Here is a 26,890-nt window from a genome sequence, read left to right on the forward strand (position 1 = left end):
GTCCGACAAGGTTGAGAACGCGACCGCCGCTTTCAGTGACCGCTCGCCTCCTGCTATTGCGAAATTGAAAGATTAAGCACTCGCCGATTTTAATAGGCAGCTCACCTTTCTGCGCTGCCAGCTGAGCAACTTTACCAAGAAATTTAAACCGTTTTTGCCCACGTGCAGCGCCAATGCTGTGCCGATTTAACAGCTGGTCTCTGCTTGTTCACAGCGGCAGTGTCTGCTTCCATAGCTCACTTTTACGAGCGCTAATAGTTTGCGAAAAATCCGCAAACATCTTTACCAAGCATGGATGCTGCTCAACAAATTGTACGAGCATCTATTCTTGCTTAGTTGAGATACTACATGTGAGTGAGTGAGAATACTTTATTTACACCGACAATGACCTCGGGGCAGGGGTTCAGCCAGGGGCAGGGTCTCCTTGCCGGCTCTCCTGTGCCGTGGCCGCAGAGAAGGTCTTGAAGTAAGCCTCCTCCGCCAGACGTAGGGCGATCTTCTGTTCATCCACATTTGGGCTGTGGATGTAGGACTCCCAGGTAATTTGATCAAGGAGATCAGTTTTTTTTAGCTCCCGGAGAATCGGAGCATTGCCAGATTAGGTGATTTTGACTCAGAGGTACGTTGCAGAGATTGCAAGCCTCTGGGTCCCCTGTCAACTCATTATGCAGAGTAACATGAGGAAAGAAACGATTGGCCTGAATTTTTCGCCAGGCCCTGCATTCTGAGGGTATTATAGGGACCTATCTTGCGGTGGATAGATCCTTCTGTTTAGTCTGGGAGTCTCAGACGGCTCCTTGTAGGTGATGAGGGGGTCTTTGTCTCCGGGTAGCGGGGTCTCTCAGAGGTACGTTGCAGAGATTGCAAGCCTCTGGGTCCCCTGTCAACTCAATATGCAGAGTAACATGAGGAAAGAAACGATTGGCCTGAATTTTTCGCCAGGCCCTGCATTCTGAGGGTATTATAGGGACCTATCTTGTGGTGGATAGATCCTTCTGTTTAGTCTGGGAGTCTCAGACAGCTCCTTGTAGGTGATGAGGGGGTCTTTGTCTCCGGGTAGCGGGGTCTCTATGGCCGCTCGGGTGAATACATCTCGAGCGAGGCGATGGGCAGCCTCATTGCCTGGTAGACCTTCGTGAGCTGGAACCCAGATAACTGAAACCTCCCGGTTTAGCGGGTGCTTTCTCAGTAGACTGGCCGCCTGCTTGGAAATTAGGCCTTTGCCGAAGTTCCTAACAGCCGCCTTATTACCCGAAAGGATAGTTCTGGCTTTAGTGCCTGCACATGCTACGCGGGCCCGCCATTTCTATTTCCCGCTTTGTAGTTTTGAATGCCGGAGTACGTCATGAAAACGAAACCACGAAACAGTATAACCATCCTGAACAAACTGAAAGCCCACAGCTGTACGATAATATTAGTGTCTTACACTTTATGGAGGAAAGCAAAAGTATTTTTCTTCCTTCGTGTTTAGATTTGTCACGTGGTTGCCCATATGTTGCGCTCATGGATCGTTGGCGCGCGCAACCTAGCCGTGAATAGGGATGTATTTTGCAGTAGTCTTTGCAGTTTTCTGTACTAACTCTTGTCTTGCAATAACTGCTAATCAGATAAAATTCGTTTAGTTACTTCTACCCTGTTCAAAGTCTGTTCTCCACTGTCCCTTAGCTAAATGCAAAATTTGAACAAGGTATGAGAGCGCCTATAGCGGTGAAATAAGAAACTATAATTGGCGCATTCTCTCTGTGCGGCTTATTGAGGATGCTGGCGGTAAATAGGTGGCCATGCCGGTACTTACGCACTTAGCAAAACGCGAAAGGGAACGGGCTCGCGGGCTTTTAAACATCTCTGCGACAGCGCCTGTGGCCGCATGCATTACTTTTTGACATGACTGCACCTGTCAGGTAGGTCAGTACAATGCATAGGGCAACCTCTTAATGATTCGCGAAGTCCAAACGCAGAGTTCAGCTTCTCTTTTTCTCCGAAGTTCTTGTTCACCAGCCCGTGCCGTTTCGTAGTTTCGTTCTACCGGCGATCACCAGCAAGGCAGAACAAGGTGCATAATGTGGTAGAAAGGCTTGTTGCGCACAGATTGTAATTTGCCACTTTTATTAGCGTTGTGATCCTTTCTAACGAACCTAATGCCGTAGAAAGTGGCGTGCCAGAACTCAGCACTGTTCATTCAGAGCATTTACGCCCTTTTCTGACTCGCCGAGGTTGAACTGCGAGCGGAACTAAGCTTTTGGCGCCTCTTCAAGCGCCAAAAGCGGCTGCATTCTGTGTAATGTCCTCCCTTGTGCACCAACTCTCTCCTCACAAGTGGTCTCACTCCTTTGGATTCTAGAGTTTGATATAAGGCTGCTTACACCAGAAGGGCGCGTAAAGAGAAGATTGTCAGCATGGCTCATCGCGACGTTACGAACACCGAGGTGGCAGGTAACTGCTTGCTTATATTCACAAGGGGAGGTTATGTTGTGTAGCATATTAATCTTTACGGCGTGAAGTGGCTCCGTGAACGCCGTTTTATTCATGGGGCCAGCCCACCTGCAGAGAATAACTGCTGAAGTCTTATTTCTTCGGTTACTGTTAATTTTGTGGCTACTGTCGGGAGGGGGGGGGGGGGGGGGGGGGGGTGCCTGGCATGCTAAAGACCTACCGTGCTCAAGCCACGACGAAAAGCCCACTAAAAAAAATCGAGAAATGTGTTAAACGCATAATTACTATAATTTACTGTCTTGCTGTCATCACATTGGTTGATGCGGTACATCTTATTTTGCACTGTGTGCATATATGCACAGATATGCAGGACTGATATTCAGGAAAAAGATATGCAGGGCTGATGTCTGATCGGTGGCCAAGCGATGTTGACTCATGAACAGTGTTCATGGCCTAACTTGTGTATATTCGTATAGTTGCTTACCTCTTTTTAACCATTTGCCGGTGGCTTCTGCATTTCAGGTGAAGACTCTGGAGCTTCAACAAAAGCAGGCACTAAAATGCTTCTTTGGATGAGCTCTGAAAACTGTGCAGTGCGGCGGCCTCGGCTGACCAGTAAGATCATTTTGAAGAAGTTTTATTGAAGCATGTGCATGTTTTTAATTTCACTTTTGTAATATAAATTAACCCTTTAAACACCATGTGCACAGTAAGAATGATCAACTTGGAAAAACCGAAATAGAGAAGTTTTGTGTAGCTCGAAAAATTCGGGAGTAGTTAGGGATACCATGAATGAAATTAGCACAATGGCTGCCATTATTTTCGAGTGCAAAGTACGCAATTCGTTAACATTGCATGACATCTTTTCTTCTCCTCTGACGTTTGTAATGTGTTGGATTCTGGCTATGTTCCAAATTCTTTTCCGGAGGATAAGCTGTAACCAGTAATGTACGCAGTTCAAGCACTTCTGGTGTTCTATTACTAGGCACCGCACTTCTTAAGCATGACGTTAAAATTGATCTGAAAGCTCGCTCTCAAACTGTCAATCTTGTAGGCCATGCAGGTCAGCTGCTCTGTAATGTAGCAGAATGAGCTTCTGCAAGCATGAACCCCGAACGACATGCTACACCACTTAGCTGGCGAAAGACCCCATGCTTTATTGGACACAAATATATAGCCAGGGAAGCAGTAGTGCTACCTAGCAGCACCTGCAATACTACAGTAATTTCAGCAGTGGTGGCAAGTTAATTTTCCCCCAACTCTCACAGCAGGAGAGGTGATGGAAGGTTTTCAGTTCTGCTGTTCTTCTCTTTTGTTCTTATCTTCTGTTCTGCTCTGTAGTCGGATCTCTGATGCTTTCGTAGCCAGTGAAGCTATCGGGAGCCGGTACCTCTGGTGAAGGGTCCACGTCTGGCATATCTCTTTCGGCAGGCGAAAATTATGTGGGCAAGGGTCTGGCGGTCCAAATTCGACTCGCGGAGACAGAAGAGGCGATTCTTGGAATCCGCTTTCGCCACTGCTTCCCGGGCTGTGAAAGTTGACCAACTCGTGTCCCCCTGAATGCTCTAGATAGGGGTGTGTTTGGGCGCTCCAAGCGCCATCCGGCCCACCTCCCTTAGGCGCCTCTCCGCAAATTTCCTTGTCCGCACCGAGAGACAGAGCACGGCACTGGTGTAGGTCGGGCTTAGTACTGCCACCATCTTCCACAGAGCCCGTAACACCTCATATCATGAGAATGCCCACAGTGCTTGCCGGACCAACATCCGTTAGTTGCGGGCCGCCTTGATCTTCAATGTGCACTCATGCGGAGCCGGTAGTCCACCATTGCACTGAAAACCACCCCAAGGTACTTCGCTATTTCCACCAGCAGGGTGGCACCACCCTGTAAAGCCCATTGTTTGCATGCGCTCCGAGCCCACTCCCCATGCCATGATCACGCTCTTAGTCTCATTGAAATGCTGAAACGCAGCTTAAGTCATGCCATCCTTGTGCCACACATTTTCAGTAGCTGTTGCAACTTTCTGGGGGGTTTGCCAGTACCGCGAAATCATCTGCATAGACGAGGGCCAGTACCCTTCGCACCACCGACTGACCCTCCTCGTGGTGTTTAAGCGCATAGCCCAGCCATGATCCTTCCAGCTGCTGCCCCAGTCCCGCAACATACAACATAAATAACACTGAAGAGAGTGGGCAGCCCTGTCTAAGACTGCATCTTATGTCCACTGGCGCTGTCACGTGTCCATCCCACTCCACCCATACTGTCACCTCCGAGTAGAGTGCATGAAGGAAGACGTATGTCAGCTGCCTCAAGCCCAAAATCCTGCAAGATGAGCCAGATTTGCCGGTTCACACTGTCGTATGCTTTTGGGATGCCGAGGATAGCCACAAACACGAGGTTCCCGGCTAGTTGGGCAATCTCAATACACTGTGTCAGGACAAAGAGGTCATCTTCAATGCATCTCCCTGACCAGAAACCCACCTGCAGCTCTCCCGGTACTCCTTTTGTCTCGGCCCATTTCGGCAATCTGGATTTCACCACCTGCATCATCATCATCCTATAGACCTCCTTCACTCTGGCTACGTCACGAAAATGCGGTGGCGCTGTCGTCGTTAGTGACTTTCGCGTGGTAGGCAAAACAACGCTTCAGTCACTTTGTCTACCGTGATTGCGCGATGGCTTGCTGCGGTTGGGAAATGCAGAGTACCATGCCCCATGCCGACTGATCGCGTCGCTATGACATGTGCTGAAAGGCACTCAAGAGGAAGTTTAGAAGCTGCACAGGTTTCTTGCCCACAATAGTCGCCGTAAACAGTGGTGGGCCGCCGCGCTGAAGCGCCAAGGCTGGATACCGACGCCTGCCTATAGAATGTGCGGCAAACACTTCGTCACGGCTAAGTTGGAGCTTATTCACCTTTACGCCACAGCGGTCTATCGGATCAAAGGTCGCCAATAACTCTAGTTTGGCCTTTTTACGACGCGTGATAGGACCTTGGTACTGTGTCAGTGCCGGTGCGGGGGCGTGTGCGCAGGTAACATATGTAGACGAGGCAGTCATATATATGTTGTAATGCGTAGGCCTGTTCTTTGTTAGAGCATGCATCGATGTTTTATCTATGTAAACTGTTGCACAAGCCCGTTGTTTTCACTTTGGTAAGTGTATATATGCGCAGTGAGCTGCTACGCGGGAGAAACGTGTTGCACTCCTCGATCTGTGAAATAAATGTTGCATGGCTTACCTTTGCCGCGTTCACGTCAGATTATTTTAATCTACTTCCTGATGAAGATTCCCACTTCACGTTGACGCCTACTGATTTTGATTGGAGCTGTAATTTTTTATTTATGCTGAGCACTTATATTTGTATTCACAGCGGCTGAATGTGAATGCGAGTTGTGGGGTTTATCCTACATTAACGCGGCCACAGTGGCAGATACCGAACTGGGCCGCCCTAACTACGGATTCACTGGTGAAGGTAAAAATGGCCCCAGAAAAGAGGTCCCCAGAAAATGCAGCCCCGAAAAAAATGTCCCTGGAATATACGGCCCCGGTAAAAAACGTCCAGAAAGTTCCCCTCAGGAAGCGGCCCCTAGGAAAAAATTTCACCGAAGAAACTGACTGAAAATCTGCCTGGAACGAAAAATTGAACATCTTATTGGATGCCCTTTTTTTAGAATAGATGCATGCTGTGCGATGTCAGTGCACGTTAAAGAACCCCAGGTGGTCGAAATTTCCGGAGTCCTCCACTACGGCGCCTCTTATAGCCTGAGTTGCTTTGGGACGTTAAACCCCACAACCCAACCAACTAGATGTAACCGTTGTTTGGGCACTGGGTTCTCTGGGTGCTTTACACGCTTACAGGAACTGGAGAAGGTTTGGCGAGAAAGCATTGGAAAAAAGAACCCCACCACTATATAACATCCAGCGAGTAGTATGCAGTGCATATATTTTCCAGTTTTCAAGCTGTGAAATATCGCTTTTTAATATAGGTCTACTCACCCGGCTAATATTAAACATTCGAGAGACGTGCTTGTGCTTGACTGCACAAATTTCAGCGCCATAATGGTTTTTTTTTTTTTCTATTCTTTTTCTTTTTTTTTCGAACTCACGGCATCTGTACCGTGTTTTGCAAATTTTAAGAGGACGGGTATAAAGAAGTACTGTAGCATACATTACTGCTGCTATACACGAGGAAACTCCCGTCTACGCCTTTAGTAAACAGAACTACCAGAACGTGAAAAATAAAAATAAAACGGCAGGGTTCAAAATATATTGTTCAAGCGAAAACCATAAACACAGATGTAAGATAAAAACGGTAAAAGTTGATTACAATGATCGCTGATAAGCCAAACACAAGGCAGGGCGGAAGCTCGACTTCGAAGTATGTTTGATTGCATCTGTTTGGGGACGTTTTTTATCCGGGGCCATTTTTTCCGAGACCATTTTTTCCCGGGACGTTTTTTACCAGAACCCACGGAACCACAGTGGCCGCTGCAGCTCGTAATATTAATGCAAGCTATGATGACAGCCGCCCACGAATGGAGCAGATATAACAGACGCGCAGCGCTGTGATTTCAACGAATAACGAAATGATACGCAAATCCGTACGATGTCAAGGCTACTATTGCCATGCTGGCCTAAATCATCTTAGCCATACAGCCGCTCGACGCTCGTGAGATGCTTCGTGCTTACCAAGAACGCTCATTTGCCGCTCGGTGGGAAAATCATCCGATAACGCATTATGCTTCGAGCGGACTGCTTCGTACGCGATTTGCGCGCGCTTTTTACGAGTGAGAAAAATAACCGTCAAGTAGTTGTAAGCATTCGAAGCTTTGTAATATCGATGCGTTACGCGCTCAATTTTATGGGAATAAACACCAAATAAATGTCAACGTTGCTCATGTTCCCTGGCTGGCAGCGACGCTTCTCTCGTGCGCCTTGAACCCAATCTCCATCGGTAAGGCGTGCGGGTCCGTACACTGCACGCCGTGTACGTAGAGTTTTTCAATGTATCGCTTCTTTCCTCACCGCTGAGGCTTACAAAATACTAGCACATGATAATTTTGTCAGCCAAGAAGGCGCCTTCAAGTTACAATAACACGGCCTTGACAAGCTTGGCCATAGTGCCACGGACGAGCTTTTTGCCTACCGTGGGATCGCTGACGAGAGCAGCGCCACCTCGGTCGTCTTGTTTGTTTGCAAACATGAAGGAGGTCTATACAGTACAGGGAGTACAGGGGATACCGCAATGGGGTGGTAATTCCCAATCTGCCTTGTCCCCTGAGCCCTTATATAAAGGTCTGATTCTGTTGCATTTCCAATCGACTGGCACTTCAGCCTCAACCAGACGAGCAGGCATGACACATGTTGCCAGACTGTGCCTCAAATTCTGCTAAAGACCACAATATAAGATGAGGGGCAACTTTAGCTTGCTTTTTTCGAGAAAAAATATTGACCTATATTCCAGTTTATGTGATAGTCCTCCCGAATCTGTATTTAATGGAACAGAGATGGGTACTCGTGCGTGCTATGGCAGGCACGATGACGATCTGATGATCGGAGTCTCCCTATTCCAAAGTACCGCTCAGTTGCATAGTTATGGGTTACTCAAATTCGCGTCATCCCACGGCTGCAATCACGCGCGCATCGGCATGTTGCGCTATGTCGAGACGAAAGACCAGCGGTGAGCCGCTGATCGTTCTTATTTGGGGACAACTTCATGCGTTTAACAAATGCACATATTCCTCTCGCCTCACTTGCACCCATGTGCTTGCTCCAAGCACACTGAATTTAACTTGTATTGCAGCGCGAACCACAAGAAGGGATGACGACAGAGTGAAAAGAGCGCTGTCGTCGTCCCTTCTTGTGGTTCGCGCTGCAATACAAGTTAGATATGAACCAACTAGCCCGCCAAGCAACCGTTCTGGAAACTCACTGAATTTGCTCGCTGGTTACGCGCAGTTCACAGTTCGCGCAGTGAAGTATCCACAAAATGCGACAGGGCCGTGTGCAAGCAAGCGTTGCATTGCGAAGGGCTCAGCGGATGCTCTTACTGTTTTAACGGAGATTTTACTGCATCTTCTCAGGTTGTTCAAAAATGCTGCTGTTGCTGCTACCAAGTGATGCGCCATAGAGGCTCCAGCACGCATTTTCTGCTCCATAGCTACTCCAGAACGTGTTTTTGCTGTCCTACCCCTGCAAGTTGAACAGAAGGATATTTGATTAGCTGTTTGAAAATTTCAGATATTTGTGCATCTCTCTAATCTTATAAAATCTTATTCCGGATTTCTTGTGTTGTCTGCTGCTAGGAAAAGAAACACTGCACCTTGATTGCTGGCTTCCTTTGATCTTGTGAAAAATGTTAGTTTCTCAAATGTGTTCATTTCTCCAACAACAGTTAAGGTACTTGGAGAAAAAAAAAAAGCAAATGGCTGTTTCATGCTTTACAAGTAACTAATTAGCTTTCTTTTGGTGTGCATAAATTGTTTGATGGAATTCTTTTTAACACCAGTGGCAGCCTCAATTGAACTGTCATTCAAGCAGGAAGCGAATTGTTTCTGAAAAGGAAAGATTTTAAGTCATGCTTTTATGACGTCATTGTTTGGAGCCATCCTGAGCGATTTATTTGAGGGATTTTTTTATTGGTCACAGTCTTGAAATTATACTTCAAGAGATACGTGCAAACACCACTGCCTTTGGTCAGCAAATCCTAGGACCCATGAGTTTTGCAACTGCAGAGTGAATGCGTGCTTTTGTCTTGCATGATAAAACTCCCTCTCATCGAAAGCCGGTATCACATCAATAAGCATAAAACATCAGTTGAAGTGGGAGCTCTTGTTGCAGAATGCTGATAGTTTACCATGGAAAGAGAGGAGGCAACGGGAAAAGAGAAGGGCCCTGAAACGATGTCCCTGAAGGGCCTTGAAGAACGCCTTGCGTGTTGTATATTGTAAGGGGGGAGGGGGGGGGGGGTATTCAAGTAGTTCTGCAGTATCACGAAATAAATGGGAAAAAGCACAGCGCAGGCTTATCCAGTGCAGTCAACGTACAGTGAGGTCACATTGCAGCAGCTCTCCACTCTGAGTGGTCCAAAAGCGGTGATGCCGCGTGTACATACTCTAGCAAAGAACAAGACATTTAATATTGAGGGAACAGTATTTTATGCCACATCACAACCGCTGTCACTGACTCTCACTGTGTATGGTGGTAATTGTCCAATTTCTTTGCTGTTCTTTTTTCAGCACATCTGTTGCACAGATCATGACAAGCTTTTGCAGATATGTTCTTTATCAGCTTGTAGCCCTTGTATAACCAAACTCGAGGAATGTGGTTTCTTTTTACCAAGGTCACATGTTTTGATGAACGCCTGTCTTGGGGCCTTGTGTCACTTCCTTGCCTGTACATGTCCTGGTGCTTAACTTTGGTAACAAACCTGCGATTTCGTGTATTATTATACTTGCAGATGAAGAAATTTCCCAGCTTTATGTCGTTTGCACGTCTTGTGGAGACCAACTGAATCATCACCAGAAAAATAGCCTCCGCCTTCATAGCTTGCTGAAAGTCCTCTCCTGCAAAGTGAGTGCCTTGAAGTTCCTTTATATTGGGAGTGCAAAAAGGGGCATGCGAATGGCTGTTCCAAGATCAAATTGGAAACAAAGGATTTTTGCTTAAAAATCTTAATGGAACGCAAATTGAATAGTGATAGAATAGAATATGGATAGACTGTTCTTACTTATAATTTCTATCCCACGCAAGCGCTTATGAAACGAAAATTGTGCCATAGCAAAGCATCTGGCTGCGCTACATTATGGCATCACATAGTGTCATTCGTGGGATCTGTTTTAGGCATCAAAAATAGGCTGGTAAAAGTATGTCTGATGCACCTAACTGGGAAAAGCAGTTATAGGGAATTTTGATTTCAGATGTGTCCGGCTGGTCACAGTATCTGCCGCAAGATCAAAAGAAAATGATGACTCGAGGTCAAAGTGAACGGTACAAACCTTAGAGGCAGTTTTTGAAGGCTATCCTGCAACATGTATGGTGGACAGAGGGGGCAGTCATTCTCTGCAGTGTGAAATTTTTGGAGGAACTGGCGTTATCAGCCTTTCCTTCAGTAGGCATTTTTGACACATTTGGCAACAAGCAATCAAATTCAGGTGAAATTGTTGAAAGCTCTTGACATACTTGCGGCAAGAGGAGCTGATCTATGTTGAGCAACATCAAATAGGCCAGTCACGCTGCAAAACTACCAGCAGACTATGAGCCCATTGACTGGAGGCCATTTATTTTAAATAAATAGAATTATTGGGCCATTCTATGCCAACTCTCTTTAAAAAATCGGGGGCTATTGCATTACTATTACAAACATTATCCCAACTTGCTTTTGTTAAAAAAAACTCTTTTGGCCCATGACTGTCATCTTAAATTTGCAAGCGGTAGCAAAACCTAGTCACGCAAAAGCTATAAAATGCATTGCACTTCCGAATGCAGCAATTTAAACTAACTCTGACTTAACTTTTTCGTTAAACCCATTTCACATGCTACGATTTTTGCCCTGCAACGCTTCGATTCTTGTCGGTCGAGGCGGCGCTTCAACCGCGGAGGAGATTCCAACCGACTGGAATTAAATCGTTTTGCGTCTGATCAATGAGGAGCCGAGGAGTGTTGTGACGTCATGTGACGTCTGGTAATGTGAAACGAGCTGGCATGGCAGAGATATGGCCAGTCTTGAAGGAGAATGCGCATGCGCTCTCCCTTGAGTCTGGCCATGGCAGAGCAGCGCTATATCGACGCCTAGGCAGCCGCTGCTATATTTACTTCCGAGTGGTTTCATTCGGTGCAGCAACGCACTTTTTGTATGCTGAAAGACTGCCTGTTTTCGTATATGTATGAACTATCGCTTGGCATCCAAAAATACCTGTGAGTATATAAATGAAGCACGCTCTGTGTACGAGTTTTCTACAAAACATCAAACAACCCTCAAAGTATTTCTCACCGAATTCACACGCGGGTTCGCTGCACGTGAAACCACTCTGCGAAAATCACACTGCGGCGTCACCGGCTGCACCGAAAATTTTCGCTGCAGTCACAGCATATGAAACGGGCCTTACCATAAGGAAATGATTGTTTTTCATAGGTCTCGGGAAGATTTTTCTGCCGGCACAAATAATACTGTAGCACATATTGCAGCATACAAAACTGCACATAATCGAATGCTCTTTCCAAAAGCATTAGCTACAAGGCAAAAAATCGGAAAATTGCCATTTTTGTGACGAGTTGATAAAAAAAATAAGATATAAAAATCACGATATCTACAGGCACATTGTTAACAATACATCTTGAACATCAGTGACCCTGGATGACTGTTTAAAAAATAAACTATCTGTACAGCGCCGTTCTTCAGCTGCATAAAAAATATCTACAGGTGGAAACAGCGTCATTTCTTGAGCCATACAGTGAAGCAGTTCCTGTTTTTCGTGAGGCAGCAAACCAAAACTACAGCAAACTGGCTGTAAAGGCCAGGTATGTATGTTCGACATGCGGCGAACCTTCAGGAATGCGTTTTCGTGGAGTAAAACTACTCATACTCAGAGTCAAAGCTCACTAATGAATAGCTGGCGTCATTTTCGGGTTATTATCACCACTCAACACCGTCAAATAAATCTGGCAATATGATGCGATATTTGACTTGCTGGAAGTCTTGATCACAAAAATTTGATGTTAATGATACCCACGAGTGGCAGGTTTTCTTTTTTTTCTTTTTTTTTTTTTTCAAGTGCCGCCATTTTTTTCTCTTTTGTCACAACACATGCACATTAGTTCTCAAAAAGGTCTATCGAAAATCAGAACATTGCCAGAACCGGAAAATTTAAACAGGCTCTACAAGTGCAGTGCGTAGACTAACCACTGTGAGCACTAGGTGCATGAGAAACGATTCCAACATGTCGAAATTGACGATTTAAAGCATCGATCACCGGAGATAGATTTGAATATGCGTGTAACAAAAGGGTTTAAATATAAACTATAAAAGAAAGTACAAAAAGATGAAATTTTTATCAAATTTTTTGTTCTCATAGTATTTGATTCAGCTATTTCTCTCAATTTCTCGGAAGGCAAAGAAGCCCATAAGAATATTCCAGAGATCAAACAGTGTAAGGTGCATCTGCAAAAAAATTCAAAATTTGAGAAAATGGCTGTACAAACCCGCATATAATACGAGGTTTTTTCCCCTATTCTATCATGTCGCAATTCCGCTTCATATTATACGCGGATCCAAACAAATTTCAGCCTAAATACGCCTGCCTTTAAATAATCAGCACCGTGAGCATCAGGCTTTCGGCGAGAGGAGGCGCAATCTAGCAGCGGCAGTGGCTGACTGTTTCGGTGGTTTTGATTTCACTATGCTGACCCACGACAGTCCGCGATCCTCGTGACCCTGGTGCCTGCGATGCACAAGCGACCGGAAAGAGGTCGATCGATTCCACCGCACACGATGTAGGGATGGCGAAAGAATAATTCTGCACGTTGCATGGATCTCATGCTGGCCACACCCTACTGCCGAATCGCAAAAAAGCTCGACCAGCATTCCCAAAGGGTGTGTCGGTTGTGCTTTTGAGAAATGTGGGGTGCTAAACATGTTTAGAGGTACTGAAAAAGAGCTGCTACAGAAAGATGTCTCAAGCAAGGGACTCATCGCACACGATACACCTGCTGGACTATGAGGATCGGGAAAACTTCGAATCTGAGAACACTTCTTGGGCACACATGCTGGGTGCCTGTGCAAGGTGCTAGATGCAAACAGGCGCGAGGGCTGTGCATTATGCTGCCGTCCCGTGTCCGAGCTAGAAGCGGCCTACTGGCTTTAGGACAACCGGAGGACAATTTGACTTCTGCAGCTGCTTGAGCGAGGGTGCTGGAGCTCTTGTCTCACAGTGTGTGAAATTCTCCGATCAAGCATGTTGGTGAGAAAAGGGGAGCAAACCAGCACCGGCACATGAAGCTTCGTGGCACTATTCGACGCCTGGTGCGGGGTCGCGTTTGATGCGAAAACGTGGAATGCGTCCAATTTTCAAGGAAGCTTCAAGGTGTAGTGGAAATAAACACTTTTGCTGATCTTTCCCACTCGCATTATATGTGGGTGAAAGCTCTTTCCATTTTTGCTATTTCGAAGTCACACCTCGTATTATATGCGTGTTTTTATAGTAGCTTTTGAGGCATCCTTCGTCATTAGCATAATGAAGTGTTCCTCGTAAAAATATGAAAGATTCTAACTTGGACAGTGCCATTCAGTGCCGTTTATTTCTGAAAGTTCATTGAGGGTACGTTTTGCTTTAAGTGAGAAAACAATTTTTTTAATTTAGTCCGTGCATGCAACTATGCATTGCTCCATGCTAGCTTTCACTTCGACACACTTTCCACCGGCTGCAAATATATACAGAACTACCGCTCCATTGCTTGAACACAATGGTGCGCTAGGCCTGGGTTCTGCCAGCTTAACAACACAGGAGCATGGATACAAGTGTAGCAAAATTATTTGAAAGTTGTGCAAAGCCTTACTCACATACTTGAATCCCAGTGACATTTAGACATACATGAGTGTGGATTAAAAAAAAAAAGCTTCAACTACTGATTATCTTGACTACACTTTCCGGGAAGTGTTAGTCAACAACCAACATTGTATCAGTCTTTTTTGTCAACCGAATAAAGTGCTGTGCCAATTGCGTCAAACTGTGCCTAAATGGTAATTTACAAGATAATTGCCTATCACAAGTATACAGCACCAAATTTAGATGAGTATTATCGTTGGTTGAGCAACACTGGGCACTCCTTACAAAAGGACATAGCTGCATCTACATCCAAGAGATAGGGGGTGGCTGGGAGGGCGGAGGGGAGGTGAGAGGTGGCTGCTCCCGGTCCTCCGAGGCTGGGAACCTAGGAGCCTTTGCCCTTTGCGGCAGAAGCTCTTATTTCACCAGTGTGTCTGTACCTGTTGTGCATGCTGTCATAGGGCTTGCTGCCGCTTTGGGGGTGTACAATGGTTGTTGTGACGCGCATCTTTCTTTCTTCACTCATCTCTTTCAATTCTCTTCTGTCCGCACGAGGCAACGGTGGTGGCTCAGCTATAGATCCGGTGGGCAGGCGCAGGCATTTTCTTTTCTTCCTTCCTACAGTTGCAACAAAATACAACACAACTGCACATCCAAGGCAGATTGGTTCACTCTTGGTGTTTGTCCTTAAGCTGTTATCGCCGCAGCTTTCATGAAAGGCTGTTGGCATGAGCCTTTCTGAATTGAGTGTTAATAAGTCCACTGCAATTTTTAGCAGCTGTCATTTGTCTATATTTCTTTCATGAATTTGAGCAAAAATTGATTGCGCTCCTAGATTATTCTGGCCAATGGAATAGACTGAATTTTTATGCAATTTTTGGACCAACAATGTCAATGCAACCCCCTTTACTTCGGAACTTCAGATATTTTGAAGTGAAAGTGCTAGCCTGGCTGATGCCCATGCAAGGAGGTTGTAAAAAATAAAATTACTGTAATGCGAACTGTTTTTGGCAGTTTTCCAAACCCATTCAATAATTCAAAGTTTAGGTTAGTTTGAACATTTGTTTTGCCTCCATTGCAGACAAAATTAAATAGAACTTACTGCAGCTGTGAACAGAAGCAAGCGGTTAGTAGCATATGATGCCACCAAAGTGCTCCTAAGTAGCCTATAAATTACTCCAAACATGCTCTGAAATTGTACTTTTGCAGCTCCCTTGCCTGCTCCAAAAAGCTAGAGCCTCATCTCACATGGAGGTTCGGTATCCTCCATGACCTGGCATAACTAGATATCTGTCGCAGGCTACTGAAACTGTTTCAGTGATTTTCTTGGTAACCATGCATAGTTTGCCTAGGCGCAACTTCAATACTTTTTTTCTCGAGAACAGTGTACCCCTGGGCTGCATCCTCAGCACAGCCCTCTTCATAGTGAACATGAATTCCATAGCAAAAATAATCTCAAAATCCAAATTCACTTAGTTTATGTTTATGTAGATGACCTACAAATGACGTGCACTTCTTCCAGCCTATCTACCTGTGAGAGGCAGAGACAGATGGCATTAAATAAACTGGCTGCCTGGGCAGATAAAAATCAAGACAAGGCTTACAGCTCGATCCCACTCTCCATATTAACCAAACTGCACTACCGGTCAAACAAGAATATAAATCTTAGGTTCAACTTTTGGTAAAAAAAACTCACTTTTTTAAAGCATATAACAGCCTGCAGGAAAAAGAACTTCCCAAGCACACTTAATATCCTGAAACTGCTGTCACAAAAATACTGGGGGTTGATAGGGCTTGCCGATTACGTATCTGTCATTCTCAAGTATGCTTCAAGCTAGATTATGGCGGCATCATATATAGTTCAGCATGAGCATCCTATTTAAAGTGCATAGACCCTGTTCATAATCTTGGTCTACGGTTATCATCAGGTGCTTACAGAAACAAATGAGCCTGCTCTAGAAGATTGAGGAACTGCACTACTATATATGTACGTCCTTAGAATCCGTTCTCATCCTAAACATTTCTGCTATTCTATAGTCACAGAATGTCTATGTAAGACTCCACAGCAAGCCCCAGGCAATAAAGCCACTGCACTTGCGGTTTGAAGAAAAATGCCGGGACTTGGGCACAGTTAGTGAAACATCAAGTATTTTCACGAGGCATGAACTGCTCCCAGCGTGGTACACTCTTCCTGCAATTTTCGACCTCTCAGTAGCTCAGTTTCAGAAAACTCATATGCCACATGAGCACATATTACAAGAATATCTGGTACTGAAAAACAAACATAGGAATTACACTGCATTGTACACAGATGGTTCAAAAACTTAAGGCTGTGCTGGAAGTGCAATAGTACAGGACGAAACAGACTGAACAATACGACTGCTTCAGCGTGCATAATTTTTTGCTGCTGAATGTTACTCTGTGTTGCTGTGAGGAAAATAGTGGATGAGAACAGTGGTTCTCAACCATGGATGTGTCAGGGACTCCTTCAGACTAGAGGAGAGTGGGGGTGATCTTGTGCGGACTCCTGTCACAGTTCCAGGATCAGGTCGTGGCACCAGGATTGAGTCAAGGCTAAACTGGCCTTTAGAATAGCTCGCTTAATAAGCCAGCGCGCCCTGGTCTGCAGAGAACGTAGAGAAGAGGCGTTGTGTTGGCGCCAGTATGCATCCCGCTAGAAGGGATTTGACCCCTCTAAACACCACGTTGCTCGCCCGTCCCGACTGAGATGCTTTGCAATTTCTGCCCCGTCCAGCTGTGCAGCCAGAACTCGAGTTTCACCTATGCCGACATCAACAATACTATAGACTCTCTTTTTCTCCCTCTCTCATTTGTGCACTCTTCATTTCCGTGCTCCTCTCACATTTCTTTCACTTTTGATGTCGGTGCTTTTAACCCTGCAAAACTACAGCCAGTCCAGAGCGATCACACACAGCATTCCTTTTCTTTTCTTTTATGAAGGTGGGTTTTTGCGGACCCCAAAAATCGTTTTGCAGATTCTTATTTGAGAAACACTGGATAAGAATGTCAAATATAACATCATTTATACAATTTTTTTTAAGCATCCTCACTACATTAAATTATAGGCTGTCGAACCACTGATAGAAAATATAGTACACAACATAGTGAAGGTCAGAGCACAAAAACATTCTGCTTGGTCCATAGTCATGTTGGGATTAAGGAGAATGAGAGAGCAGACATATGCGGTGTGCTAGCCAGAACCATTGTAATAAAACATGAACATGCCACACAGAGATTGCATGAAGTTAGTACATGGCGAACTAAGAGCTAAATGGCAAGCTGCTTGGGAAAAATGAAGCAAAGAACAAGCTCCATCCATTAAAGCCCATATACTATTAGGAGTATGGAAATTTTTTCAGCATCACAAATTTTTCATTGAAGTGATTTTATGTTATCTACATATAGGACATGCACACATAACATACAATTTCTTAGGAAGAAAGACAAACCTGTATATGAAATGTATGGTGATGGTTTTAAAGTAAATCACATTTTAATCATGTCCACAAACTCGAGGAGCTGGGAGAAAAGTATTTTACTTTATTTTACTTTATTTGTCAATGCATCTAATTTTATCTAGTGGTGCTTATAGGCGAACAAGCAGTTGTCAATTTCTCGCATGTTTTTATGTTTCTCAAGAAAGTCAACTATAAGTATCAAGACATCTAACCTTGCGTTTGGTGATAGCCATGGTTGCTAGACAGCTACGCTAGACAGGCTTGCCATCTGAGATGGCAAGCCTGTCTAGCGTAGCTGAATGATGTGTTTTCGGAAACCTTTGACCATCTTAAATGGCTGCAACTGTTTTAGAGTCTCTGCGCTTGGCCAATTGAACGCTCAAACCTGAAAAGTGCCATTTTGGCTATGAATAGCTCAAATTTCTTGGCCATGTTGTGAGCGCGACCCGATCTCAACAAAACCGCCGCTGTAACTGATTTTCTTGTTCCTGCTACAAAAAAAGCTCTCAGACGTTCCCTGGGTCTCTGCACCTGCTACCGACATTTTATTGCTGACTTCTCCAAGTTGCCAAACCTCTGACTTGCTTAACACTTATCAGCATACCATTTGTCTGGATTAAGGAGCGCAGGAGGCTTTTGTAAAACTGTGCAGACGGCTGCAAACTGCTCCTGTTCTTGCTCATTTTGATTAGGGTGCCGACACTGAGATCCACACGGACGCTAGTAATAACGGTCTTGAGGCTATCCTCATTTAGCAACAGGACAGCGTGAAATGGGTGATCAAGTATGCTAGTTGCACTATCTCAGGTGCCAAAATAAATTTCTGGAGTCCTCTACTACGGCGTCTCTCATAACCTTAGTCGCTTTGGGACGTTAAACCCCACAAACCAAACCAAACCAACTATTCGTTCGCAAAAGGAGTTCCTTGCGGTCGTTGGGGCCATGATGAAGTTTCGACCATACTTCTATGAACTCCATTTCAAAGTGGTGACAGATGATCATTCCTTGTGCTGGCTGGCCATTCTTTGGGCCGACTCTCCGGCCTGTCGAGGCTGTGCTTACAGGAATTTGACTATACCATTGCATACAAATCTGGCCATAAACAAAAGATGCCAACACGCTGTCTCACGCAAATGTTTAAAAACAAATCTGATTGATGCGTTAATCATTTGATGTGTGCGCATTGGCTAACATGAAATCTTGTAACTGCACATTGATTGTGACCTTGCAGAATTGGTGGATTGGTCTATATCATTCTTGTGTATTATGTGAGGGAACAGAATGTGCTGCACTGAGGCTAGGAATGTAAACATAAAGTCGAGTTTGCACATGTAGGGGTTTCTTCCCATCTAGAGGCAGCATTGCTGAACTGTTTATTGCTTTGCATGGGACATTCAATAGGCACAGTTTGTTTAGCTAAGGCATTCCACTTGTATTAAACAAGCTGCCCGTTACCCTCTACTGTTACATCCTCTGTGTATTTATTTTGCCTGCCTCTGCTCTGGGCTAAGACCTAGACTGTGTAAAGCTGTCTTCATGCAAGCATTTCATTGTCGCATTACTCATACTAATTGCCTATAATGTTAACGAGTGCACCAATGGTTTGTTTTGCTTTAGTTTGTTTCGATTCAGTGCAATTGTTTTGTTTTTTGTTTGTTTGTTTGCAGCGGTGCTACTCCTTTTATGGGGATGGCAAGTTCAAGAAGGACGAAAGTGGCATGGACGAGTACTGCAGTTGGTGCGCCGAAGGTGGAAGCCTTGTATTGTGTGACTCTTGCAGTCGTGTTTTTTGCAAGAAATGCATTCGCCGCAACTTGTCTCGCCGGGAACTGACCAGGATCGAGTCACTGGATGAGTGGCACTGCTATGCGTGCGATCCAGAACCACTCGTGCCACTGGTCAACTACACCAACATGATTGTAGACTACAGCAAGCAGCTGCAGAAGCGGACGTCGACAGGTTCCAGCAGCTCTGGCATGTCGACGAAACTCAAAGAGGTTGACGTAAAGAAATTGGCCCTGCAGAAAGCAGCGGAACTTCAGCGCTCGATTGCTGAGCTAGCTCAGCATGGGAGTGGGGAAAATTTCTTGACAGACATGAGCAAGTTGCTTCGGGACCATGCTCGCAGCCTGTCCCACATAGCGCAAGGTGCTGAGGAATGCCAGAAGCGCCAACTAAGGTCAAAGAAGCGAGCAGAGGGCAAAGATATGAAGGAGGACTTGAATGATTCCTCTGCATCTGTGGACTCTCAAAACTGCATTGCAAAGAAGCAGACAAAGAACAAACGGCTTCTGAGACAGGATGTGGAGTATTGCCACATTGATTCCGATGAGGGTGACCAGGAAGCAAAGCCGAGACAAACTAAGCAGGCTGATCAAGAAGAGAAGGATACTGAAGCTGAACCAAATGCTCGAAAAGAGGAGAGCGCTGCGGTAACACCCAGCGGTAACAACCAGGGAGTGAAGACAAAGCAAGGCAAACAGGCTCATGAAAAAAATGAACTGGGTCGTCAGCCAGCAGCAAATGATTCTTCAGCAGTCAACTCTACTCATGCAAGTGTAAGCAATGATAATAGTGACCTGAATGCAACAAATGTTGAACGGGCTCACAAGGAAATTGGCATAGACTCTGAAGATGAAGTGAATGGTTTTAAAGTGAGCAATGTTCTTCGGCAGATGCTGGTTGATAGTTCAGATGATGAGGTTGCCGGAGCTGTAAGCTGTGATACAGGGAAGCCCACTATTGCTGCTGATGAAGAAAACTCAAAAGATGTGCTTCAAGATGGGAATGATATTGAAGTGAGTGCTATTGTAGAGGAAAGCTCAGAAGATTTAGGGGCAGATAAGGAAAGGGAGAAAGAGGACCAACTATCCAAAAACATGCATGCTCCACCTGTTCTTAGCCTCGGAGATGAATTTTCACCTTTGATTCAATCTGGTGAAAGTGAAAATGAGTCTGAAAGCCTCCTTGCAGGCATGTTGGATGTAGTAGAAATTGTGCCGGAAACACCTCCCACGAATAAAGAGCGGGAAAAGACCTTCAACAGTGATCAGTCAGAAGTTGTACATGAAGAAACACTGTCAAACGTAGAAAAGGATCCAAAATCTTCTGACAGCAATAATTCGGAAGGTGCTGGGGAAGCATTGGCTGTATGTGAAGCATCTCTGAGCATTAAGGAGAAACGAGAAGATGTTGACCACGATCAGCATGAAGACTGTGGAAAACCATTGGCTGACCACAAGACATCTCCCAGGATTGAGGAGAAAACAGTGGATGTTGACAGCAGTCAGTTAGATGATGCTGGAGAGGCATCAGGAAAGGATAAAGTGGCTGTATGGGGTGTAGCATCTAGCAGCAATACTGGTCATGAGACTAATAGTAATCATTTATCTAGAAAATGCAAGACTAGTGCAGTACGAACGCATCGAAATGGTTCAAGTGGTTCACCCTCTTCTGCTGGCGAAGAGAGCCGAATGACTGAAAGCATGCCAAGCTCTGAAGAAATCCTGGAAAGACAACAGAAAATGACTGGTAGTCAGTTGAAGAAGCGCAGTCCTTTGAGTAAGGGTACGAAGGCACGCCTTGCCCTGATACGGAGCTTGCGTTATTCTAGTCCGTCATCGAGTGATGAAGAAGTGAATGACTCACTGAGAAGCACACCACGCACCCCAAAGCACAGAACTCCAAGGAAGAGAAGGCGTGTGTCTTCCACCGGCTCGGCAACACTGTCGAGTGAAGTTGTGCTGAGGTGCCTTGACAAGGCAGCTGAAGAATTCGACGATCCAAAGCTGAAAATGTCTGCTTGTGTAACGTTGCTACGCCTGCCTATTGACCCATCAATGATTGTTGAGGAAACAGCAGAGACCAAAAAAAGAAGGCTTGCCGTGCTTGATAGTGACGAAGAAGAAGACAATGAGATTGCCAGGCTTCTTGCTCCAATAAAGATGTCTACCAAGTCACGGAGCACAAAGAAGTCCAAGGATGAGGCGAGTGCACAAAAAACTTGCCAAAAGAACAAGAAGAAAGTTCCTAAAAACAAAACAGAAGGTAAGTTCAGTGACCCTTGAGAGTGTGGTTAATGTGGCTGCAAATGCTTGATCGAAATTGGTCGAGAGGTCTATATCTGCTTGGATGCAAAGCCAAAAATATGCCTTTCATTATGAATGTCGGAAACAGAGTAAGGTTATACTGACAATGTTTTGCTCATTGGCCTAATTATGTTGAGCATAACATGAGATATTTGTTGCAAGTCTGAAATATGTGCCTATTAAATAAGTTATCCATGCATATACATTCTTTGGAGGGGGGGGGGGGGGGGAGGATGTGTGTGCACGTGTTTACTTCGGGTTATTACATGAGCATTTCAGGCAAAGGAAAGTCATGTTAAAAATTTCTTCATGGAGACGGATGACAAGAAGGCCAGTGAAAGCAAGGAGCATAGGTTTATTGAATAATTCAGTCGTCCAAGTCCAGGCTGTGAAGCAGCTTTTAGAAGAGGCTGTAGTATTTGGGCTAAGAAGTTAGTGCTGTGACTGCTCTGCCACTTTTCCCACTATTAGCATCCTTGCCATCTTTCATGAATGAGAGACGTGGGTGGAATTCAGGAATACTAAACAGCTGGAAATGCCATTTGAATTGAGCAACCATAAATGCATTAGTGCAAACCCAACATAGGACGGTTGTGATTACTGATCTCGAGCCGGGCATCCTGAAGAGTGAAGTTGAATGGGCCTTAGCCAGCCTTGCTAAGAACAAAGCTAGCGGAATTGATGGTATTCCAGCTGAGTTGCTTCAAAACCTCAACCACGACGCTGATTGAATAATTCAGTCGTCCAAGTCCAGGCTGTGAAGCAGCTTTTAGAAGAGGCTGTAGTATTTGGGCTAAGAAGTTAGTGCTGTGACTGCTCTGCCACTTTTCCCACTATTAGCATCCTTGCCATCTTTCATGAATGAGAGACGTGGGAGGAATTCAGGAATACTAAACAGCTGGAAATGCCATTTGAATTGAGCAACCATAAATGCATTAGTGCAAACCCAACATAGGACGGTTGTGATTACTGATCTCGAGCCGGGCATCCTGAAGAGTGAAGTTGAATGGGCCTTAGCCAGCCTTGCTAAGAACAAAGCTAGCGGAATTGATGGTATTCCAGCTGAGTTGCTTCAAAACCTCAACCACGACGCTGTTAACACACTGCATACATTATGTCAAAAGATTTGGACAACCCTGCAGTGGCCACAGGATTGGAGGAGGTCAGTTTACATCCCCATTCCAAAGAAAGGCAGTGCCAAAGATTGTTCCAACTACCGCACGATCGCGCTTATTTCGCATGCTAGCAAGGTGATGTTAAAAATCCTGCAAGGTAGGCTGCAGCAGTATGTGGATCGGGAGCTTCCGGACGTGCAAGCTGGGTTTCGCAAGGGCAGAGGAACTAGAGACATAATTGCCAACCTTTGCTGGATCATGGAAAAAGCAAGAGAGTTCCAGAAACCCATTTACTTCTGCTTTATTGATTATGCGAAAGCGTTTGACTGCGTAGATCACAGCAGATTGTGGCAAGCTCTCCAAGAGATGGGAGTTCCAATTCACCTCATCTGTCTCCTCAGGAACCTTTATGAAGGGCAAGAGGCCACAGTCAGAACTGGGCATGGTCTTACTGATTGGTTTCCGATTGAGAAAGGGGTGAGGCAAGGCTGCATACTGTCGCCCTGCCTATTTAACCTATATGCAGAGTGCATCATGAGAAAGGCCGGTCTGGACGAGTCTTCAGCTGGAGTGAAGATTGCTGGAAAACGTATCAACAACCTTAGATATGCGGATGATACCACTTTAATGGCAGAAAGTGAAGTGGAACTCAAGAGACTTCTGATGCGCGTACAAGAAGAGAGTGAGAAGTTTGGGCTTAAACTGAACATTAAAAAGACAAAGATCATGGCGTCTTGCCCTATCAAGTCCTGGAGCATCAATGGACAAGAAGTGGAAGCTGTGACAGATTTTCTGTTCTTGGGCGCCAAGATTACCTCGGAAGGAGACTGCAGCCATGAAATTAGGAGACGCCTGCTTCTGGGAAAGAGAGCAATGGTTAGCCTTGACCGCCTAGTAAAGAGCAGAGACACTAGTCTGCCAACCAAGATCCGTATAACCCGTGCTATGGTCTTTCCAGTTGTGATGTATGGATGCGAGAGTTGGACTGTGAAAAAGGCTGACCGCCGAAGAATTGACGCGTTTGAATTGTGGTGCTGGCGAAGACTCTTAAGAGTTCCTTGGACTGCCAGAAGATCAAATCAGTCGATATTGTCGACCATAAACCCTGACTGCTCATTGGAGGGTCAAATTCTAAAGTTAAAGCTCAGCTACTTTGGTCATCTGATGAGAAGAGAGGAGTCGCTAGAGAAAGATTTGATGTTGGGAAAGGTTGAGGGTCGCCGGAGAAGGGGTAGGCAGCGAACGCGATGGTTAGATGGCATTCTCGAGGCATTGCAGATGAAGCTATGTGATGTTAAGAAGATAGTGAGAGACCGGAAAGCGTGGCGTGACATGGTCCATAGGGTCACGAAGAGTCGGACACGACTGAACGCCTGAACTGAACTGAACTGAACTGAAATGCATTAGAGATGGGGCAAGTCATTATTTTGAAGTTTGCTAGTTTTCTACCAGTACAAATGGCCAATCTAATTTGGGGATTGTATTAGAAAACTGATATTTAGAACTTTCGAATATTCAAAGATGATCAAATGTACCAAAATTTTTACTCATCGCAGTTATCCCGCACTGTGCGTTTCCCTGCAACGCTATATTGCATGCGCAGTGCAGTGAAGCACCCTCAAAATGCAACAGGGCCGTTTTGTGAAGAGGTAGCTCCCTTTCCGACATTGCTCGCAAAGCGGCGCACTTGAGCAAACCCCGCACATCTTACTTCGGGTTCCATGTCAGATGCAGACCTCCATCATGCAGATGTTCATCCTATATAAAATTACTGTGATGCAAACAATTTTCAACATTTTGTTTTTTCAGCCCATTTGATAATTCAACCTGTCAGTTAATTCGGAAATTTTTTCTGGTTCTTTGAAGGCCTAATAACGAGAGTTTGTTGTATTCAGCAACGATATGACAGCTCCACGCAGTTTCACATAGCTCCTTCCTGCACAAAAAACTAGTATACGAAATCCTGTATAAAAGCTATGCTGGATTTTTCAGTAGGGTATACACTTCTATGCAATTCTAGTTTAGCGATTGTTAATGAAGCCCAGGTGGTCGAACTTACCACAACCTTTCTTTACGGCGTCTCTCATAGCCTGAATCGCTTTGGGACGTTAAACTCCATAAACCAAACCTAACCAATTCTAGATTAGTTTTATTTGCAAGCACTATGTGAATTCTGCAATAAGCAAGATAAACAGTGCTTGCTATATTTATAATATTTTTTTCTTTTCTTTTTTCACTGATCGCATATTCTATATTCGAGGGCATTTTTTCCCGTATTTATTTTGTATTTGAAAATTTAAATATTTTCACACCCCTCCGAAAGTTTGCAGTAGTTTCAAATAACTGGAAAGGAAAAATGAACACTTCATGCTTCTTGGAGTCCCTTAATTGGAAACGGAGAAGTTTGACGTTCTATCTTTTTAAACCATTACCAAATTTCTCCCTAACTGTTAATTTCTCTGTGCCCAAAGGCAGATCACATGCACTTAGAATAAGCACATTGACCGGGATGTGTAACCCTATGAGCATGTAATAACCACTTGTTCACTGGCCTATCTGGTGCAGTTTTGCGGGGGAATGCACGGAGCTCGCAGGTCGTCTTTTATTGGCCTCTGGCTCTTTCTCTAGCGCTTTCCTATAAGCCGCAATGTGTCAAACTGCGCGGCACACTAATGGTGCATTGCGACGTCATGAGCAAACAAGTTAGGCAGGAAAGGCAATTTGGGAAAGCACGTCTCGAGCAAAGGGAAAGAGAGATATGTGAGCGGCGTGAAATTTTTGGCAAGAGGGTAAAAGCAGCTGCTTTTTGAGCGTATGCACATTCACCGGTCGTCCGTTTGCTGAGGAGTATTCTGTGTTTTGTGGCTTGCCCTGTATTTACATTTTTGTGAGAGGAGGTGTCCTACGGGGTCATTATTTGAAGAGTGCTTTGCAGGGCACTCTTGTTGACTTTTGCGCCTCCTCCGACAGCTCGTGCGAGCGTCTCATCTGGCATTACAACAGCTTTCGCCGTAATACCTCCTGTTCTGTTGTGGCCTGTCAGTCGGGCACATGGTGCCTGGGAGTGTGTGGCACAGTGACATTTTGGGCTGTAGAAGACTATCGGCTAGCGCTAAATTGTGGTATCGTTGATGGTGGTTTGCTGATATTGCATCAGCAAGGAAATACATTGCTTTTAAGACAACGAAGACAAAACAAAAAGTGGACAGCACGTGCGCTACGTGCTGTCCACTCTGTGTTTTGTCTTTGTGTTAAAAGCGCTGTATTTCCTCGACAATGAACCAACTTGCCCGAACATCCACCCTGATGTATTGCATCATTTTGCTAATGCTATGCTATTGCTAGCTACGCTGGGCTGGCTTGCTTCTGGCAAGGTGTTCCATTTATGTCACCATGATAATAAGTATTTGTTGGAAATTGGAAATTTTGCCATCAGAATCCTTTTACTGTCCTGAAAAATTGTGGCATTTTACACTTTTAATTTGCAGCCTCTGATGGCTCAAACAGTGAACACAGCGCAGAAGAGAGGGATGACGCCAACGAGGAGGATGTTGACCTGCCAACTGTGACGGTAACTATCTTGTTTCTGTTTCTCAAGTCTGCCGCAGTATGTGTGTGTGTGTGTGTGCATGCATGTGTGTATGTGCGTGTGTACTTCATTGGTGTTGGTAATTCTCAAAGCTCAGAAGGAAGACTTCGATTCCTTTCCTTGTATAGAATAATGCGTATGTAGCAGCTGATTGTGAATTAAAAAGGGCAATCCTGCAGCATCCGTTAAGAAGATTGTGTTTTTTGCGATGTGGCATTGAATTTTGAAAGCGCTGAATTTAGTGCAACCAACATTTGCACAGTGTCACAAGTAGGCAGCAAAAATGTGCATAAAGTTACAACAGTGAGCTCGAGACACACACACACAGTGGTTTGGAAATAGAATTGGGAACTCTGCCGTGATATTTCTTCATTCTTGAACCTCTTGCAGCCTAATATTAGTGGGCAGTATAAAAAAAACTAACCATCAGCTACTGTTGATACTTCATAGCTACTTCATAGTGCAGAAAATTAGGCAAGTTCAGGGTGTTGTGTTTATAAATTGAGTTGAAATGCAGACATAGAAAGTTTGGTGGTTCATTACAAGGTAACAAAAAGAAACTAAAGAGTCTTTTTTCGGGAATTAGAAAAGATGTCATGATGTATTGCGAAACCTTTAACAAAATTTATGTGCAGATGAAAAAG

General features: G+C 44.9%; 1 protein-coding gene across 1 annotated transcript in view; it reads left to right on the forward strand.

The window, feature by feature from the left end:
- The first annotated feature begins 2,014 nt into the window (after positions 1 to 2,014).
- The window catches only part of LOC146191765 (uncharacterized), a 103,823-nt gene continuing 78,947 nt past the window's right edge, over positions 2,015 to 26,890 (forward strand). The window contains exons 1-5 of the mRNA XM_084602276.1: positions 2,015 to 2,433; positions 2,956 to 3,048; positions 9,892 to 10,004; positions 19,122 to 21,501; positions 26,146 to 26,228. Of these exons, the coding sequence (XP_084458402.1) occupies positions 2,397 to 2,433; positions 2,956 to 3,048; positions 9,892 to 10,004; positions 19,122 to 21,501; positions 26,146 to 26,228 (2,706 nt within the window). The 5' untranslated portion in view covers positions 2,015 to 2,396. The remainder of the gene's footprint in view (positions 2,434 to 2,955; positions 3,049 to 9,891; positions 10,005 to 19,121; positions 21,502 to 26,145; positions 26,229 to 26,890) is intronic.

The sequence above is a fragment of the Amblyomma maculatum genome, chromosome 4 (assembly GCF_055883805.1).
Source record: "Amblyomma maculatum isolate TAMU_Amacu chromosome 4, ASM5588380v1, whole genome shotgun sequence".
NCBI classification, from domain to species: Eukaryota; Metazoa; Arthropoda; class Arachnida; order Ixodida; family Ixodidae; genus Amblyomma; species Amblyomma maculatum.